Raw genomic sequence first — 17,992 nt, 5'->3', positions numbered from 1 at the left:
CATCGAACAAAATTGCCAGGACTTAGACATTGAGAGAAATGTGAAGTATTGCCCCAAGGAATGAACCATTCCCACCATGGTACACCCCCCCTGCAGTTTTCAACCTCACACTAACGCAATTTCAGAAAACATGCACACCACATGAGCATATATTGCAAGAATACCTGGCACTAAAAGAATGTAAAAATTACATTCTTCGATGTTCGATGTTGTCATTCAATATTTTCTCCACACCAACTTTGTCCGTTGGTGTGGAGAAAATATTGAATGAGAACATCGAAAATAGCATCATTTGCACACATTCGCACACATTCTTTAAGCGTCGTCACTGAAATATTTCAAACTCCAAAAATGCTGTTGAACCACTGATAGGAAGCATTTATACACAACATAGTAAAATTACAACATGAAAACATGTCATAAAATTCTTCTGGGTTCCCAGTCACGTTGGGATTAGGGACAACGAAAGAGTGGATGTATGTGCTGCACGTGTGAAAAACGTGCAAATAAAACAAGTCAGCATGCCCCAGAGATTGCTTATAGTTAGTGCGCAGCAAAAAGAGCAAAATGGCAGGCTGCTCAGGAAAATGAATCACTCCTTAAAGACCATATTAGAAGGATGGCAGTCACATCAACATCAGAAACGATTCATCGAGGTAATTTTATGTCCACGCATAGGTCACACACACATCATTTATAACTTCCTGCTAACAAAAAAAAGAGAAACCTGTATGTGATGTGTGGGGATGGGATGACAGCTAAAGGGGTCATGGCACAAATTTTGGAATATAAACTGTTTATTACATCTTATTCCTGATGTTCCAAGCAACTAAACCTCAAATGATCAGCTGCATCGTAGCTGCAAATATAATTAAAAATTGTATTTTCGTTTCTTCGTGAACAGCTTGCCTGGCAACCGGCGCAGCTGGTGACGACATAGGCTGACGCCGCCTCGTCTGCTGCATGTTCTGTGCACGAGTAATGTGGGCCAAGTAGCAGCAGTCATGCTGCTTACCGACGTTACCCCAAACAAACCTTTTTGTCGATCTCAGTTAGCACTTTAAGAGAGGACAAGGGTCTTAAAAATAACTTTTTATTTACGGCTAGAATCTCAAGAAATGTTGCTCACATATGTGGTTTTCTCTTCTGATTTTAATAATGTAATCATAATTGAGCTGGTGGCCTTAGATTTAAAGTTATCTAACAAAGTCCAAAGCATAATTAGTGAATTTCTTAGGCAGGTTTAATGAACTTCCTCATTGCATTTCGTTGCTTTTAATTACATGTATTGATAGCCAAAGACTTCCCATACCCGATGACATCCTTCATTTTCCTCTAAAGGCACGTCATCCTCACACATTATGGCGAGAATGAAAGGCTGCATTATTTGACCCTGGAACTTACCAAGCTAATCTCAAATTGATACCGTATATACTCGCATAATAGGCGCACTTTATTTTCAGAAAATTCGGCTTAAAGTTAGGGGTGCGCCTATTACGCGGGGTAAAATTTCTGCACATTTTTCGACTCGCATTCTCGTGCTTTAAATTTAACGTATATCAAGAACATGGCTACTATCACATAAATGCCGATAAAGATGGCATAAAAATGAAAAAGAAAGCTACTTACGTTTCAATGAATAGACGAGAGACGTCGAGTGCATGCACACGAAAAATTTATTCTCATACATGCACTGATGCTCTACTCATACAGATTCGGATTCCGATTCTTTGTCAGAGTTCCACAGCATCTCATCTTCGCTCGCATCTAGTGCGTTGGAGATCCCCGTCTTCTTAAAGCTTTTTCTGATGACATCATCAGAGATCTCTCTCCAGGCTTCCACTATCCAATCACACATTTCCACAGGCGACCTCTTAATTTTGCCACCTGGAGTTAGCTGATGCTGCCCTCCAGCCATCCAGTTAGTGTACAGCCTTTGAACATTGTCCTTAAAAGGCTTATTTAAGGACACGTCCAAAGGCTGCAGTACAGGTGGGAGGCCTCCCGGAATCATGACAATATCCGTGCGCAGCTCTTTCAGCTTCGCTTTAACGCTTTCTACGAGGTGTCCGCGAAAACTGTCCAGAACAAGCATGGCCGGATACAACAGGCCACCTGGCCGCCGGCCCCAGACCGTCTTTATCCAGTCCAGCATCAAATTTTCATTCATCCAGCCTTTCTCCTGGACCCTAATGTGTATATCTCGACGGAGAGTTCCCTTAGGAAGTGTCTTCCTTTTAAAAATGACGTACGGCGGTAGTTTGTGCTTATCCGCTGTCACCGCTAGCATAACAGTATATCTTTGCTTCTCCGTGCCAGATGTTCTAATGAGCACACTTCGTGCACCTTTGTCCTTCACTGTGGTGTTTCTTGGCATGACAAAATAAAGTTTTTTTGCTGTCGGAGCTGGATCACAAAACAGTGAAAATCCACCACCTTGTCCTCGTATGCCGAGGGCAAGCGCTGGCACAACGTTGTCCGCCTCCTCAGGGTTAGCCCATGGCGTCGCATGAAGCGCGTTGTCCACCCGGAACTTGCCTTAAAGTCTTTAGCTTCGATGCCTTGCGCTCGGGCAATTCTACGCGCCTCCGTCTGCACTATTTCGAGGGACACGGCACAACAGTCTTGTCGGAGGCGCCGTATGTGCTGAACCAATTCCTCCTCCACTTGCGGATACTTTCCGGACTTCGCATCGCGGAAGGCCCGTCGTGACTTATTGGTGGCTTGAAGTTTTTCTTGCTGACTTCTCCAGTAGCGAGCGCTGGTTTCTCCGACTCTGAAATGTCTGCTTGCAGCACGGTTTCCGTGTTCCACTGCGTACTGCACAGCTTTCAGTTTGAATTCAGCCGTGTAGCTCCCATACTTAACCATTGTAGCACACACGACAAACCTAACCGCACGCTGCTTGCAAAATGGCGAAACGAGGCCCCCTTAGAAGAATGGATAGATGGTAATTGGTCTACCCTTTGTGTCAGATGGCAACTTGCGCCGCAGCACCTTGCCTAAAATGAGCATCGATGGCGATGACACTGCTGCTTGTGTCGCGGTGCCCCTGACCAACGTCACTCGTAGCATTGCCATGGCATTGCGTCCGATTTTCCCAGAGGAAAACAAATGGACAAGATGCTTCTCCTCCTCCTCCTCTCCTGGAATTCATTTCCTCGAGTCTCCCAGGTTTCAGAGCTCCCACAGAGAAGGTAGCGTAAAGCATACATTCTCCGTGCAGCAGTTAGGGGGGTATCGGTAGTTGACGGAATAACTTTTTTCAGCCGTTGACTTTTTTTTTTTTTTTTTGACGATCCGCATGTTGTTGTACTTAGCCATCACAACCGATACTGTCGTGCATGGAGCAAGCAAAAAACTTTGTTTCCTTCCTCCAAGCTGTCATACTTTGCCGTCATCGTCATGAGTGTTCCTTGCCTAAACTTTGGGCTCATTCACAGTAGGTTTCAGATGCGGCATCGCGCGTTGTGGAATTTAAGTGCGTGTTTTTGTTTGTTTGTTTTTTTTTTACCTTAGTTTGAGGCAGGCGCGTTGGCTTTCAATCGTGTAAATACGGCATTGATCTCAGTGCCAAGTTCGAGGTGCACCTATTACGCGCGGGAATAAAAAAAATTGATATTTCGCACCCAAACTGGGGGTGCGCCTATTATGCGAGTGCGCCTATTATGCGAGTAAATACGGTATTTACCCATTGCCTAAACTAAAAAATTAAAAATGTCATCAGGTGCCTCATTTCTCCCTGAAGAAAATGGTACCAAAGTTATTTATGTGAACTAAAAAGACGTTATCAAAACCCTGCGTAAGACTGTAGAAATCGACCAAATATATGAAACTGAGAAAACGGCATTTGAAGTTTGACCACATATTATAATTTGAATGATCAGTAGCCTCACTGTGATATTTTTCACCAAAAATGACATGCTCTTCCCATTTCCAAAACTTGTCTTCGGATTTTGAATATGTAAACTAAAACTGAAGCTATCGCCATTACTCATGGTCGAGATAGTGTATGCCTATAGAAAATCAGCAAAAGTTTTAGACATGCTATATGATTTTAATGGTAATTTGGGATCACCCCCTGATCTTTTCAATATGACTGCGATGATACTAAATTTGCCATTGTCACTTGATGAGAATGTAGAGAAAAAAGCCCAGTAAGGCTGAGTGCAGTGTCCGGAAACAGCACCTTTTTATACTGCAGCTATGGCAGCATAAATGGAATCATTGTGAGGCATTGTTTTTTATGAAAAAGACTATACAGTCGAGTCCACTTATAACAATATTCAAGTGCCACGAAAATTTCATTGTTATAACCGATAATTGTTATAAACGGTTTGCACGTAAAAAGCATAACTGCAAAGAGGGGTCACGGACGGCAAGTGACATGCGAGCTCCGCCGAGACATCATCTTGGTGGCGCCGAAGGGGCCTTGTAAAAAATACGAGAAGGTTGTCGCGGCTACCTTTCAGCTTGAGAAATCCCGAAGTAATGCTGGGGTGAAGAGAGAGAGACAAAACTTTTAATTAAAAGCAGAGGAGATTGCGGCATGCAGGCCGCTGGGGTGAAATCGCCACAAGCATCTCACCACGTACATCTCACTGGCTTGCATGAGAAAACCCCATGTCCGTCAGCCTTGCTTGCCTCAGGAGAAGCTTGCCGACATCCTTCTTCATGGCATCCAGGTATCCCACATAGTGCAGCAGAAGGTCCCTGGCGAAAACAAAGCCCAGAGGAGCTGAATAAACTGCAGGGCCACCTGTGAGGATAACGTTGAGGCAGCCTGCCCTACCGCGTCATCACTGTCGCAGTCACTGTAATCTTCAGGCACCTTGTAGAACGCATTTGCGCCCACTGTCAAGCGAGGACTTTTCTTTGTCGAACTTCTCAGCGGAGCGAATGATAATCGATATCGTTAATTGCGATAGTGTGTGCTTCTTAAACAAGTCACACACTTTCTTACCCTCTTTGTAGTCTTTCACGATACTGCACTTCGTCTCGAAATCGATAGCCATGCGCTTTCTTTCCACCGGCAACGTCATCCAATAATCAGTGGGCGGATCAGCCATCTTCCGTTTCGGCGACGATTCAAATGAGGAGAAACCACGTGGCCAGGAACGACTTCGACGCAGTCAACTTGCACAAACAACCAAATTCGTTGGCGGGAAGGTGACGTGGCATAGAGCTATGGGCGCAGCCCATTTGTGTTCCGAGGGGTGGAAGGGCAGCGGGAGAAAGGCGCGCGAGGCTGGCAATGCGGAAAAGGCCAGAAAACAGGCTTTATTGTATGAGCGCGCGGCGGGGAGGGAGCAGCAGCTGGAATTTTTCTTTTTTTTTCAAGGATTTCGCATTCCACTACCTTTTGGCACAAGCACTCAGGGGCCAGACTTCATTGTTATGACTGATAAGGCGGCATGAGGGCATTGTAGTAAGCGGGCTATTGTACCATAGAAAAGATACAAAAGTGGACGGTGCAGGAGCTTTTCATTGTTGCAACCGATATATGGTTAAAACCAGCATCATTATAAGTGGACTTGACTGTATACTAAACATATAACAGTACCGTCCTTAAATGCTGAAAAAGCCTTGCCACAAAACCCATAAACCGCCCCTAGAACAAGCATGAGAAGCTTCATTTACCACTTCATATGCCTGTGGCAGTGCCCTTCAAGGCATACAAATACTCAAAATCTTTGATAAAACAACCTTGCCATATTAATAAACTTGCACGAAGTTTAAGGCTAAAACAGATGGCATACTTATAAAAACGACCTAATAAATTGGCTAATGTTCCAGAATGAAACCTTGCTGTACAGCAGGTGCAGGGCCGCACGTAGAGTTCATTGCTGGAGCTAAAGTTCGAACTTCCACACCCCTTGCTCGCAGACGCGATTTATTACGCAATCTGCGGAAAAAAAAAAAAAAATCGAAACCGTCCGTGGAACTCGTGGCTGAGGAACACGGGCGATGGCACTATGTCAGGCTCATCTGTTGTCTGAAGCGACGCGATAAAGAAAGCAATGAAGTGGCCATGTCGATGGAGATTATGAGTATCAGCTGAACAGTGCAATTTATCGATCTGCGCTCGCAAATGATCATATGCCGCTGGACATGCTGCAGCTAGGCCAAGAACACGCCCCTTCGGATGCGACATGTGACCCTGGCAGCATGCAGCCGTACTCATTCTTCGACATACACTCGCTAGGAGCTTTCATTTTTAATACCTTCTTGATACGGCTACGTCCACCGTGCCACGTCTGAAGACCAGCGCTGGGTACGAGAAAAAGGAATACACTCTGCACTCACAAAAATACATACTAGTATGAATAACTTCTTTCAGCTTTCCTGAAAAGTTTACTGTTAATGTGTGTGAATGCATTTATATGCTGATGTGCAGTAAACTGATCAACACAGTGCTTTTAGAATTTTTGGTTACAAGAGACCTTGCTTACATGAGACATCTTTTTCGGGTCCCTTGAGTGTCTCTTGTAACGAGATTTTACTACGGTCCAAAAACACGCCATCAAACAATACACCTGCAACGCATGGTGTGTGGTCGTAACCTTATGTGGCCAGGACGAAGACAGACACCAAACAACCTAATGGCACACACAATGCTCGCACTATTAGCCTGGTGCTTGTTTGAAACGCACAATAAATATTGAGCGCATGATTTTTCCTTTCATTAAAACAATTCTTTGTCTGTTATTTCTAAAATGGTGTTTTAAATATGGGGACGCTGCTTCTCGGCAAAAATTTACATTGGGAAAGAATGCAAGAGCATACGGTGTACAGATATAGAATTAGCACTTCAACAAAGTGTTACTGGTGCTAATGGGGAGATCATTTTTATTGACTTCTGTCCAGTTTTCTTTTTTTCACCAAGATTGTCCTTGTTATCAAATTTTAATCACTTGCAATGTAAATAAATAAGCAACATCTTGCGCTGCGAGAACAGCCTCTGTATTGTTCACATTATCAATACCGTCCACGAGTGAAAACATTGCTCATGGTCTCCAAAACTCGCGCATCAACTTCACGCCTGTAAATGTCACAGAGCAGCAGTTGCCCAGCTGCTGTAGGCATTGCTGACCTAGAAAAGTTAACCTTTCACGCGCCGGGCGAGCAAAATTCTGCTTGTACAACAGGTATGCAATTAAGTCTTCCCAACCGCATTTACCTACTGCCATGCATTCAAAACTTCAAACTCTGATAATTTTGCAACATTACGCGCGTGCTTGATCATACCGTGGGCATGCGTTGTGCTTCAACAACACTCACTCTGAATTTGCAGACGCCTTACGCCTTAAATGATGGTCCTTTTCACAAGTTCTCTTGTGTAATTCTTATAAGGCGTCATTAAGGCCAGAGGAATAAAATTTCGCTTCAAAAATATCGGCGCAGGGCTTCAACAAAGTTTTCCGCGCTTTCCCTCCGGTAGCGCATCAGCTGTCATTTCCTTTGGGAGGTCCGCGATAGACGGCGCCACCGTCGAGGCCGCGCCGCGAGGGAGAGTGGAACGGAGGAGAAGGGAAGTGGTTGCGCGGTGGGCGCCACCGCCGGTAGCGCCTTCTCGTGATAGAATAACTACCGCAGGGGAAAGCCAATTTTAAAGAGAACGATGGGAGATCATTCCCCACATCTCCCCTAACCTTAAATTGACCAGCGCGCCTGCAAGTACATGCTGTGGAGATGTCTTCAAGAACTTGTAGTTGAGGTAGGACCTTGCAGCAGAGGTTGTGCAGACGACGCCCACGCAGACATCCGTGGTGCGCCGACGGTAGCGCGAAAGTCACTGCAGGATGGCTGGCATGTCTCGTGGGTTTCCTGTCTGCAGGCCGGTACGCAGCGGGGCACGGTCTAGAACTGGAGCCGTAAATCCATTGAAGCGCTGCCTCAGTCTGAAAGGCAGATACAGACAGTGCCAGATGCCGGTAGGGCGCGCAGCACCAATGTTCACGGGGAGTGGACCACGTATCCACAGGGCCCGCAGGACCGGCTGAAAACTGCAGGCCAGGATACTGTAGTTGTCGAGCGCAAGGCGGCAATGCTTGTGCCAGGGTGACAACAGCCAGAGGTGACGGCTGAATGGTCTGGCCACGGCTGCCCCGCGTGGATGTGCCTAACGGGATACAGGCATCTTAGTCGCAGCAGGTGGTAGCGAGACAATGTGCAGAGGCCAGCAAGCCTGGGTGGCTCCGGTGAACCTGCATAACTGCCAGAACGCTCTCCGCACGCCTTTGTCACCAGAGGGGCACTGGTGTTCACACGGGCCTCGTGACTCCGCACAAAACTCTGGCACGTGTCATGCGGCTGTACAAATGCATACCTGCCAACTCTTCCGAATTTTTTGTAAAATGTATGGATTTCGACCAGTCGTATGATTTTACGAATCTTGCTTGAAATTTTAAGAAAAATATTTTATTTGCAGAAAAAAAAAACGTGAAAATCGATTAAAACTACACCCTGGTACCTTGCACTGCCACGAGAGGATAGCATGTTTTCATAGTATCATCATCAGCAGCAGCGGCAAAATTATGACTTCTGTCATCTACTAGGGAGGCCACGGATCCATATCCAAAGCTCGATAGCACCTCCGCAAACCTGCTGTCGTGCCTCTTGCCTCTGTTGTCTTTGTACGTGCGGTTGTGGACTTTAGTCACTTCAGTGGTGGCCTTGTCCTTTGTGCGACTAGGCATTATTTTAGCTATATCGGCTTTGCAGTGCAATGGCGGGCTTGAAGCTTCAGTATTTCCAAGTATTTTTAAATCTTATACGGCAGAATTTCCGTGCTTCGTGAGAGGGGAGAAGTTTGGATTTTGCACCACGTGCGCCTGTGACGTGAACATTTCTCATGGTGGCTAGTCTGACATCAAGTTCCACATCGGTTCTAAAAAGTATCAGGCTTAAGTGCGAGCCACGGACAGCCAGTCAAGCCTAGAAAGTTTTGTACGCAGCGACGACCTCGGTATGATTTGTGCAGAATGCCTCTTCACGGCGTTTTTAGTTTAGCACAACATCCCGCTAAGTGTCAGCGATCATGCCGGACCGCTTTTCAGGAAAATGTTCCCCAAGTGCGAAGAAGCGAAACGCTACACCTGTGGACAAACAAAGACTACGTCAATTGCACAAGAATGCTAAATTGGGCGAGTTGGTGCATTCGCATTTTAGGAAACGTAGCGCGTCAGTTGTTCGGGAAATGTCCGCTGACGTGGATACTCCTTTGCTGGATGCCCTGAAACGGCAAGTATTTTCGGTCGCTGTAGATAGCAGTAATAATAGGGATACGCAGCTCTACCCTATTGTGACATATTTCGTTAGAGAGATGAATAGAGTCGAAAGCCGCCTTCTTTGCCTTGGAACAATCCAAGGGGAAGTGACGGGTCACAAGATTGGTTGGTTGGTTGGTTGGTTCATAGGAAGGGAAAAGCGCAGTATCTGTCACACTTGCTCTGTGGACACCTGAACCGCGCCGTAAGGGAAGGGATGAAGGTGGGAGTGAAAGTGGATAGAGAGAAAGGGGGGTCGTAGTGGAGGGCTACGGAGTAATTTCGACCACCTGGGGATCTTTAACGTGCGCTGACATCGCACAGCACACGGACGCCACTTCGTTTCGCCTCCATCGAAACGCAGCCGCCGAGGCCGGGATTCGATCCCGGGAACTCCGGCACAGTAGTCGGGCGTCTTACCACTGCACCACCCCGGCGGAAATCTGGTTTTGGACGAGATGAATTCCCGGAATTTGCCTGTTGGAAACCTGCTGGCTATATGTTCGGACAATGTCAGTGTCATGATCGGCAAGAAAAACAGTGTTCATACTGTATTGAGAGAGGCTCAACCAGGACAAACTCCCATCTTCAGGCACAGGCTCCTCAGATTCATGTGCTGAAGGGCCTCTTGAACTACCTTTTCAAGAATCTCCTGACTAAATTTGTGCGCCCAGGTGTTATCAAGCTGTTATCAATTCCCGCTAGAGGATGTCAACTTCAAGATGGCTGAAGTTGCTCAAATGCAAGGTCTCAAGACTGCTTCATTCAGCTGCTTACGTCATTTTATTATGGCGTTCCATGCTATTCTACCCCAGCAGAGCGGGGAATCAAGAGAAGATGCAATCGACACACTTGAAGTAGAGTTCGCCAACTTGCAAGCGTACCAGGTCCCAGCGGGCATATTGTATGAGTCAAGGTGCGACATTCAGTGGTCACAATCTAGAAATGTTCGAAGTGTCTACAGATTGCTCAGGTTCTATAGAATTTCAACAGTTATGCTGGGCGTCCACTCTATTTCCCACAGCAATGCTGAATGCGAGAGAATATTCAGTACTGTGAACAAAACTCTGAGTTCCGCTCATCTGTGTGTGAGCAAACGCTCGAAAGTCTGCTGATGGTGAAAGGGCACCAGAGGGGAACTTGTTTTGATTAAACTTAGAGAAATTTCTCAAGCAGGCAAAGTCGCCAACAGCAAAAAAAATAAATCGTTCCCCATTGGAGTGTGTTTACACATTACTCTCCACGACACGAATTTCACTTATGGCTGTGAAAACGTGAGTAAGCTTGCTGTAAAAGGTATATCCTTCGGGGAAAAAAAAAAAAAAACATTGCACCCCCCTCTTTCCCGTGGAGGATTTTACTAATTTTCAAATATTTAGGTTGGCAGGTATGACAAATGCAAAGTTCAAGTGAACAAAGCCCTTTCTTGAGTTGAACGAGACTGCTCGGTTCATGCGAGGCTATGATAAGTGGGCAGCACTGTGCTCCCGCTATCAAACACCATGGCCCTGGTGACCTTGTCTTTTCTGACGTGGTGCAGGCAGCTGCAGAGAGCCTTATGGCTCATTCACACTTCACTTTATTCACTGAAACGTGGAGGCTAACCAAGAGGGTTCTACTTAAATTGAGGACAACCCAGAGGGCTATGGAGCGAAAAATGGTAGGGGTAACATTAAGAGATAGGAAGCGTGCAGAGTGGGTCAGAGAAATAACTCAAGTTACTGACATTCTATTGGAAATTAAGAAGAAGAAATGGGCATGGGCAGGACATGTAGTGCGAAGTGAGGATAACCGATGGTCGATTAGGATAACAAACTGGATTCCAAGGGAAGGAAAGCGTAGCAGGGGGCGGCAGAAAGTTAGGTGGGCGGATGAGGTTAAGAAGTTCGCAGGGGTCAAGTGGATGCAGCTAGCACAGAACCGGGTTAATTGGACAAATATGGGAGAGGCCTTTGCCCTGCAGTGGGTATAGTCAGGCTGATGATGATGAGCTTAGGTTTCTTTAGAGTTACCTTGTTTACTGCATCAATAAACCGAAATGGGCCATCACAGCAAAGTGAAAGTAGACTTCAATTGAGGTGGGGAATGTGTTGCATTATTCTTCCTTCTGTAAATTTGTAATTGAATTTTGGGACCCCCCACCAAAATGGATTCCATACAAGAATAACTTTTTTCATAACATTCAAGAAGAATGTATATTAGTGTTCAGTGGGTGTTACTTTTTCTCCAAGGGATTTTCTCTTATGAAGCATCATTACAATGCACCGAAGTTCAAAGAAAATGGGAGGTATTTCGGTTCATTACTTTTTACTGGGTCTGATGACAGTTTGACTCAGCATGAGATTCTTGAAGGCAGATTCGACAATTATTATTGAATTGCTGAAACAGCACTTCGTGTCTGTTTTGAATATTGTGGAGTCTTGTTTTATATTCTGTGCAGTGTTTAGACAAGCAGTGTCGTTTCGAATTACATTTGGCTTTAAAAAGTGACCACAGACACGTCATTGGCGTGTCTGAAGCCTCTTCCATCATTGACAGGTAACCAGTACTACTTGGCACCTTCTGCTGGTCAGGGAAGACAATTGGGCTAGTTGGTGAGCTTTGGTAAATGACCGAGACATTGCAACTAGCGTGGAAAAAGACAATGGACAGCGACAATAAGGTATCGACGGGACAGCACGCTTTACCTGTTACGGGGCGTTCCCAAGCGGTAAGACTCAGTCCGACGTCAGGGGCACTTCCAGAACACCAGAGCACACCAACACAACAGCTTAAGCTTCAGTGTCGTTCGACCCAGCACACAAAACATCCTCATCGTCTTCCCACATACACAATCCCCCTGCGGGGCAAGCATGGTCCTGGTGCTTGCAAAACTGATGAGTGGGAATAGCAGGGTTTAAGACGAGCGACATGAACAGTTTGTGCAGGTGGTGCAGTGAAGTCTGGCGTGAGAGACAGGGGCGCGATCTTGTAGGTCACGTCACGTAACGGGACATGAGTTTCTCACACAGGCCCACATAACGGGCCGGGAGCGAAAAGAGGACGAGGAAACCAGACGGATAGCGTAAATCTCGATGGCGATTATCATAATAATGTTTTTGGGGCATCGGGAAGCCCTGAGGCGATCCAGAGTAATGTTTCGGGTAGCATTGGTGCATGCTATGGTATCGGAAGCATAACTGCTGGGATGGTCCTCAGCAGGCAGCAAATTGTCGAAAGGGAGCAGAGCGTCGCGGCCAAAGAGGAGATAAAAGGGTGAGCAGCCGGTTGTATCTTGGCAGGACGAATTGTATGCAAGTGTGACTAAAGGGAAATTGACGTCCCAGGCATGATGGTGGTCAGAAACGTACATCGATAGCATGTTCATAAGCGTCCAGTTAAGGCACTTATTAAGGCCATTCACGACAGCCGAAAGGCTGTCGTGAATGTTTGGTGGGTAGAGTATGACCGGAGCAAGTCATCAACTTTAGAAATGAAGCAGGAGCCTCGATCCGTAAGCAGCTGACGGGGAGCACCATGAAGCAGGATGACGCCATAAAGAAGGAAATCAGCGACATGGGAGGCACAGTTGGTTAGGATAGCTCCGCGAAATTGTGTAATCAGTGGTAACTGCAATCCATCTATTCCTGGAAGTCGATGTTGGAATAGGCCCAAGGAGGTCAAGATCGACGCAGGAAAATGGGTCAGGTGAAACTTCGATTGGTTGAAGGTGACCACTAGGCTAAAGCTGCGGCTTCTTCCTACACTGGCACAGGTCATAAGCTGCAACGTAGCGGTGAACAGAGCGATAAAGGCGAGGCCAAAAAAACGCGGCGTACGCTATCATACGTGCGTAATACACCCAGGTGCCCTACTGTAGGGACGTCATGAAGCTAGGCTAAAACAGTAGAGCGGAGTTGAGTAGAGACGACGAACAAAAGGTCTGCACCATCTGGGCACATGCTGCGTCGGAACAATGTATCGTCACGCAGCACGGACATATTGGCGGAAGGATAGGAGTTGTCGGTGCGCTGCTGGTCAATAATGGGTGCTGTCCTGTTGGTACTTTATTGCCGCTGTCCCTTGTCTTTTTCCGCACTAGTTGCAATGGCGCAGTCGTTTACTTCTGCTGGTGTTCTAGCCATTAAGCAAGCCTTACCGCTTGTCATAGCCTGCAACTTCTTAATGGCGGCTTTCTTTAGTAGCCATGGTTGTGTCTGATGTTTGTTTGCTTGCCTGCAGGGTTCACAATGGGGGTGAAGAGGAGACAAGGACATTAGTTTTGTGCAAGGACGATCTTGACAAGGCTTACAAGGACAAAACTCACAGCAAATTCAGCAAAGACTTCAAGGTGGGCATTTTATTTATCTCTGCTGCTATGACTGCTGTGTGATCTTGATAGTCCAAGACTGCTGAAGGGATTACTTTGCCATGAAGGATGAAAAGTGTGGTTGAAAGGCATTTAAGTTCGAATTAATTTTTTTTTTGTAGTTATGGATTTGGTTGCAACTTGGGATTGCTTTGGTAAATTGCAAAGCCCCAACATAAACAATTGTCACCGCAACAAAGCACCTGGACACCCCATCAACAGCAAATATAATGCAACAAATTCTCTCCCATGACAGACAACTTTTTTAATGCGCTTTGCTTCAATTAAGTTTTGGGGGAATAAAACAGCTTGTGAATTCATTTCTCTGCGTAACAGAAAGCCATCGCTCTTATTTTCACACACACTCAAAAAGATGTCCGCAGAGTTTAAAATAATTCGTTTTGTTTCACCAGGAATGGCTGCCTAACTTGCTGGACATGACACATTTGGGACTGTGACAGATGTATAGGGTGGTTTGGTGGGCGCTGATTAACACACAAAGAGAAGAAAACATGGAACTGGCGCCAGTGCCGTGCTTTCTTCTCGTTGCCTATGTGCTAATCAGTGCCCACCATACCATAATGAACGACCTACAACTCGCCCAAGTTACCCTTCTGTTGAGCAGATGTATGTACCTTACGCCTGGCATTTCTTATTTTTGTTTGCCTGACATGGCCTAGTCACGCAGGCCATGTTAGACGGCACATAGCTTGTCAGAAACATGCTCTGTGTTCTCCTCAGCAGAGTGCAGTGAATGCCTGTGCCTTAAGAATTGCTTAGACGAGGTATCATGGAAGTTGTGCAGATTTTCTGATCAAAGCCGTTTTCTCCATTCAGTAGCTTGGATGTTGAAATGGTGCAGTCGACGTGGGAGCCTTAAGTGCACATTTCCTGCAGAATGACCACAGTGTGCATGCACAGTCACATGCCCATATTATTTCCACGCGGTTTTGAGAGTCGAGAGTAAGGTATGGCTTAAAGAACAATTCTAAAAGCAGTCTTTCCATACTTAGCACAGGAGGAGAAAGGAGGAAAGGAGGCATATAGCTACACAAGATGTGGTACTGTTCTTTAAAGTGGAGACTGTGCATTCGAAAACAGTACGCATTTAATGTCCTGACTTTTTATGGTCTATAAAATGATTGCTAGTGGAGTGCATGCCTCTAATGTGTCAGTTGGTGATTTATTTTTGTACCAACTGTGTGTTAACATATTGGGCCAGTATATGGAAAGTGGTTGCACACTCATTCTACTGCAGGGTTCTTGATGTCACTTCAGGCGTCCCACAGGAAAGTGTGCTTGGACCATTGTTCTTTCTAATATATATCAATGACATTACTAACGTAATAGCTAACCCTGTTCAAATCAGACTATTTGATGACTGCATTTTATTCCATCAAATTACTAGCCAAAAGGACAGTTTAACATAAATGTAATTTTTAGAGCATGCATACATTATGTAATTAATGGGGCATGAAGCTAAATTCAGAAAAAAACAAAGTATATGAAAATAACTAACAAAAAGACTTCTTTCTTTTTTTCCTACAATATTTCATCTCTCCTTCTAACTGAAGTCAGTGAGTAAAGTATCTCGGTATTACTGGAACAAAAAACTTAAAAACTTAAGCTGGAATAAACATGTTTCAAACATATGCTCATCAGCCTTTCACAAACTCTGCTTTCTTAGACACAGACTAAAACTTACCCTACCCGAAATTAAAAAATTAACCTATTTTTCAATAATAAGACCATCACTAGAATATGCATGCACCATCTGGGATCTCTACACTAAACGTAACATTGAGGCACTTGAAATGATACAACGCAAAGCCGTCCGTTTTATTTTTCAAAGTACAGTAGAATCTCGGTGATACGAACTCGGCTGATACGAAATTCGGTGTGATACGAATTCATAAAATTCCCCGGCCGAATTGCATTGCGTTCAGTGGGCAAAAAAAAGCGGATGTTCCGAACACTTTTTCTTTTCGCTACGGGTGATACGAACTTCGGTATCATGACCGGTCGAGGCCCACGCACACACGCACAGCGAGAAAAGCGTGCGCAGCGGTGCAGCACTGATAGCACGGATCACGCACACGCGCGCGAAAGAAGAAAAAAAAAAAATTACAGCGGGAAAAAACCGGCTTGGCAACCCGCGGCAGCAGCGAAGTTGGCGAAGGAAGGCGGCGATATCTTGCCCCCCCTCCCGCTCTCTCTCTCTTTCTCTCCCCTCCCCCCGCATTTTGTTTTTCTTTAGTTGTGCGCACGACCTTGCGGCCCTCTCCACATTTCTCCGCCGCCCCGTAGGCCACGCTCTTCCGCTTTCCGGAGTCTCCGCTGCAGCGGCAACACGTTGCTACACGTTGCTTCGTTTTCTCGTTTGTTGAGGCTGACACCGCATTGATAGCGCGTCGTTTTGTGATCATCTCGGCAACGTGAAAAGGTACATCATACTGCAATGTCACGGAAGAGAAAGGCGCTGACCTTTAAAGACAAATTGGAAATTTTAAATAAGGTGGACAAAGAGCCCAAGAAAAGGCGCACTGACATGGCCAAGGAGCTAGGCCTGCCGCTGTCAACATTGTCAACGATCGTTGGTCAGCGCGACCAAATTATGCAGAATGTGCAGCACTTCGCGATGAATTCTAAAGAAGCCAAAACTGCCCACCATGTGAAGTTGGAAGAGGTTCTTCTAACGTGGTTCAGAGAGGTCACAGCGGCCGGCGTCAACATCGACGGAAAAGTGCTTCGTGAGAAGGCAGCGGACATCGCACTCACACTTGGAATTGGTGACTTTCAGGCCTCTGGTGGATGGATTCACTGGTTCAAGGTGCGTCATAATCTTTCCTACAAGACCGTTTGTGGCAAAGGAAAAAAAGTCGACGCCTCCGCCGTGGAAGACTGGATGACAACCACACTGCCGTCTTACATAGCGGGATAGCACATAGCACATGATGTTTTTAATGTAGATGAAGCAGGGCTGTTTTACAATCTCCAGCCCGAAAAAAGTTTGTGCTTTAAAGGCGATGCCTGCCGGGGCGGACAAAAGAGCAAACAACGTATCACAGTTTTGTTTTGTTGCAACGCCGACGGATCGGAAAAGATGCCGCTGACAGTCATTGGCAAATATTAAAAGCCCCGATGCTTTAAGGCAGCCGGTCGATTGCCCTGCATCTACAAGGCGAACAAAAAAGCATGGATGACGTCTTCTTTGTTTATGGAATTTGTCACGTACCTCGACCGCAAGATGTTGCTAACCCACAACAGAAAAATAGTTTTGCTGCTGGACCAGTGCACCGCCCTTCCAAAACAAATGACACTACAGAGTTTTAAGGTGGTGTTCCTGCCCCCGAACGCAACAAGTCATTTGCAACCACTGGATGCTGGGATTATAAGGAATGTTAAGCACCATTTCAAAGCTTTGTTGGTGCGCCGCCTCCTCGCGAAGATTGAAAGGAAGGACGCGAATCTCCAGATCACTCTTATGGACGCTGTGCATTTTCTTGCAATTGCCTGGGATCGCGTCGTTCCTATGACCATCGCCAATTGTTTCGCGAAGTGTGGGGTTTTCAAATCCGCTGTGGCTACTGCCTCGCAAGTGCCAGACCCGATTCCTATCGATGTCTGGAATCAACTTGGCGTCGACTGTTGTGTCAACGATTTCGTCACCGCGGACGACGACCTCGCCACCTGTGGTCTCCGCACGGTTGAAGATATTGCGGAGGAAGCGTCATCACAGCCTGGCATTCCATGCAGTGACGAAGATGACGACGACCAAAGCGTTGATGACCCACCGCCGACGGCAGCAGAAACGATGCACGCCATCGATGTTCTGCGGCGCGCTGTGACCTCAGAGTCTGTGCGGGAGAAGACAGCGGCCCAATTTTTCAGTTTTCAAAACTCTCTGTTATCAGATCTCGCGGAAAAGAAGGTGCAGAAGGATATACGCGATTTCTTTCAACGGAAATAAATATTTCGTACCTGTTGGAAGGCTTGAAAACGGATTTTGCTCGTTTTTTGGCGATACGAAATTTCGGGTGATACGAAAATTCGTCTCCCTTTGAATTTCGTATCACCGAGATTCTACTGTATCGTGTAACTGACTCACCAAATACCCTTATGAGAACTCACGGGATTGAAGCTTCACAGCTGCGTCGAAAAATTCAAAGATTAAAACTACTTTTCTTGCTCATTAGCTAACTATGAGTTCAGACCTCTTTCTTACACTTAACACTATGCGCCAAACTAGGGCTCATCATGCACAATCACTAACGCCTTACAGTGCTAGGATTAGCACCTTCAAGTATGGATTTTTCCCATGCACCCTAGAGGAGTGGAACAAGTGTCGACCTAACCTCTTAACCAGCGCTGATTC

At 46.0% G+C, this 17,992-nt stretch overlaps 1 protein-coding gene across 5 annotated transcripts in view; it reads left to right on the top strand.

Annotated features, from left to right (window-relative positions):
• LOC146202293 (phosphatidylinositol 3,4,5-trisphosphate 3-phosphatase and dual-specificity protein phosphatase PTEN-like) overlaps positions 1 to 17,992 on the top strand; it is a 132,522-nt gene that overhangs the window by 95,928 nt on the left and 18,602 nt on the right. For all 5 annotated transcript variants that reach the window (XM_084588056.1, XM_084588055.1, XM_084588059.1 and 2 more), the window contains one exon: positions 13,491 to 13,599. In XM_084588056.1, the coding sequence (XP_084444182.1) occupies positions 13,491 to 13,599 (109 nt within the window). The remainder of the gene's footprint in view (positions 1 to 13,490; positions 13,600 to 17,992) is intronic.

The sequence above is a fragment of the Amblyomma maculatum genome, chromosome 1 (assembly GCF_055883805.1).
Source record: "Amblyomma maculatum isolate TAMU_Amacu chromosome 1, ASM5588380v1, whole genome shotgun sequence".
Taxonomy (NCBI): domain Eukaryota; kingdom Metazoa; phylum Arthropoda; class Arachnida; order Ixodida; family Ixodidae; genus Amblyomma; species Amblyomma maculatum.
This window is presented reverse-complemented; position numbering and strand designations above follow the sequence as displayed.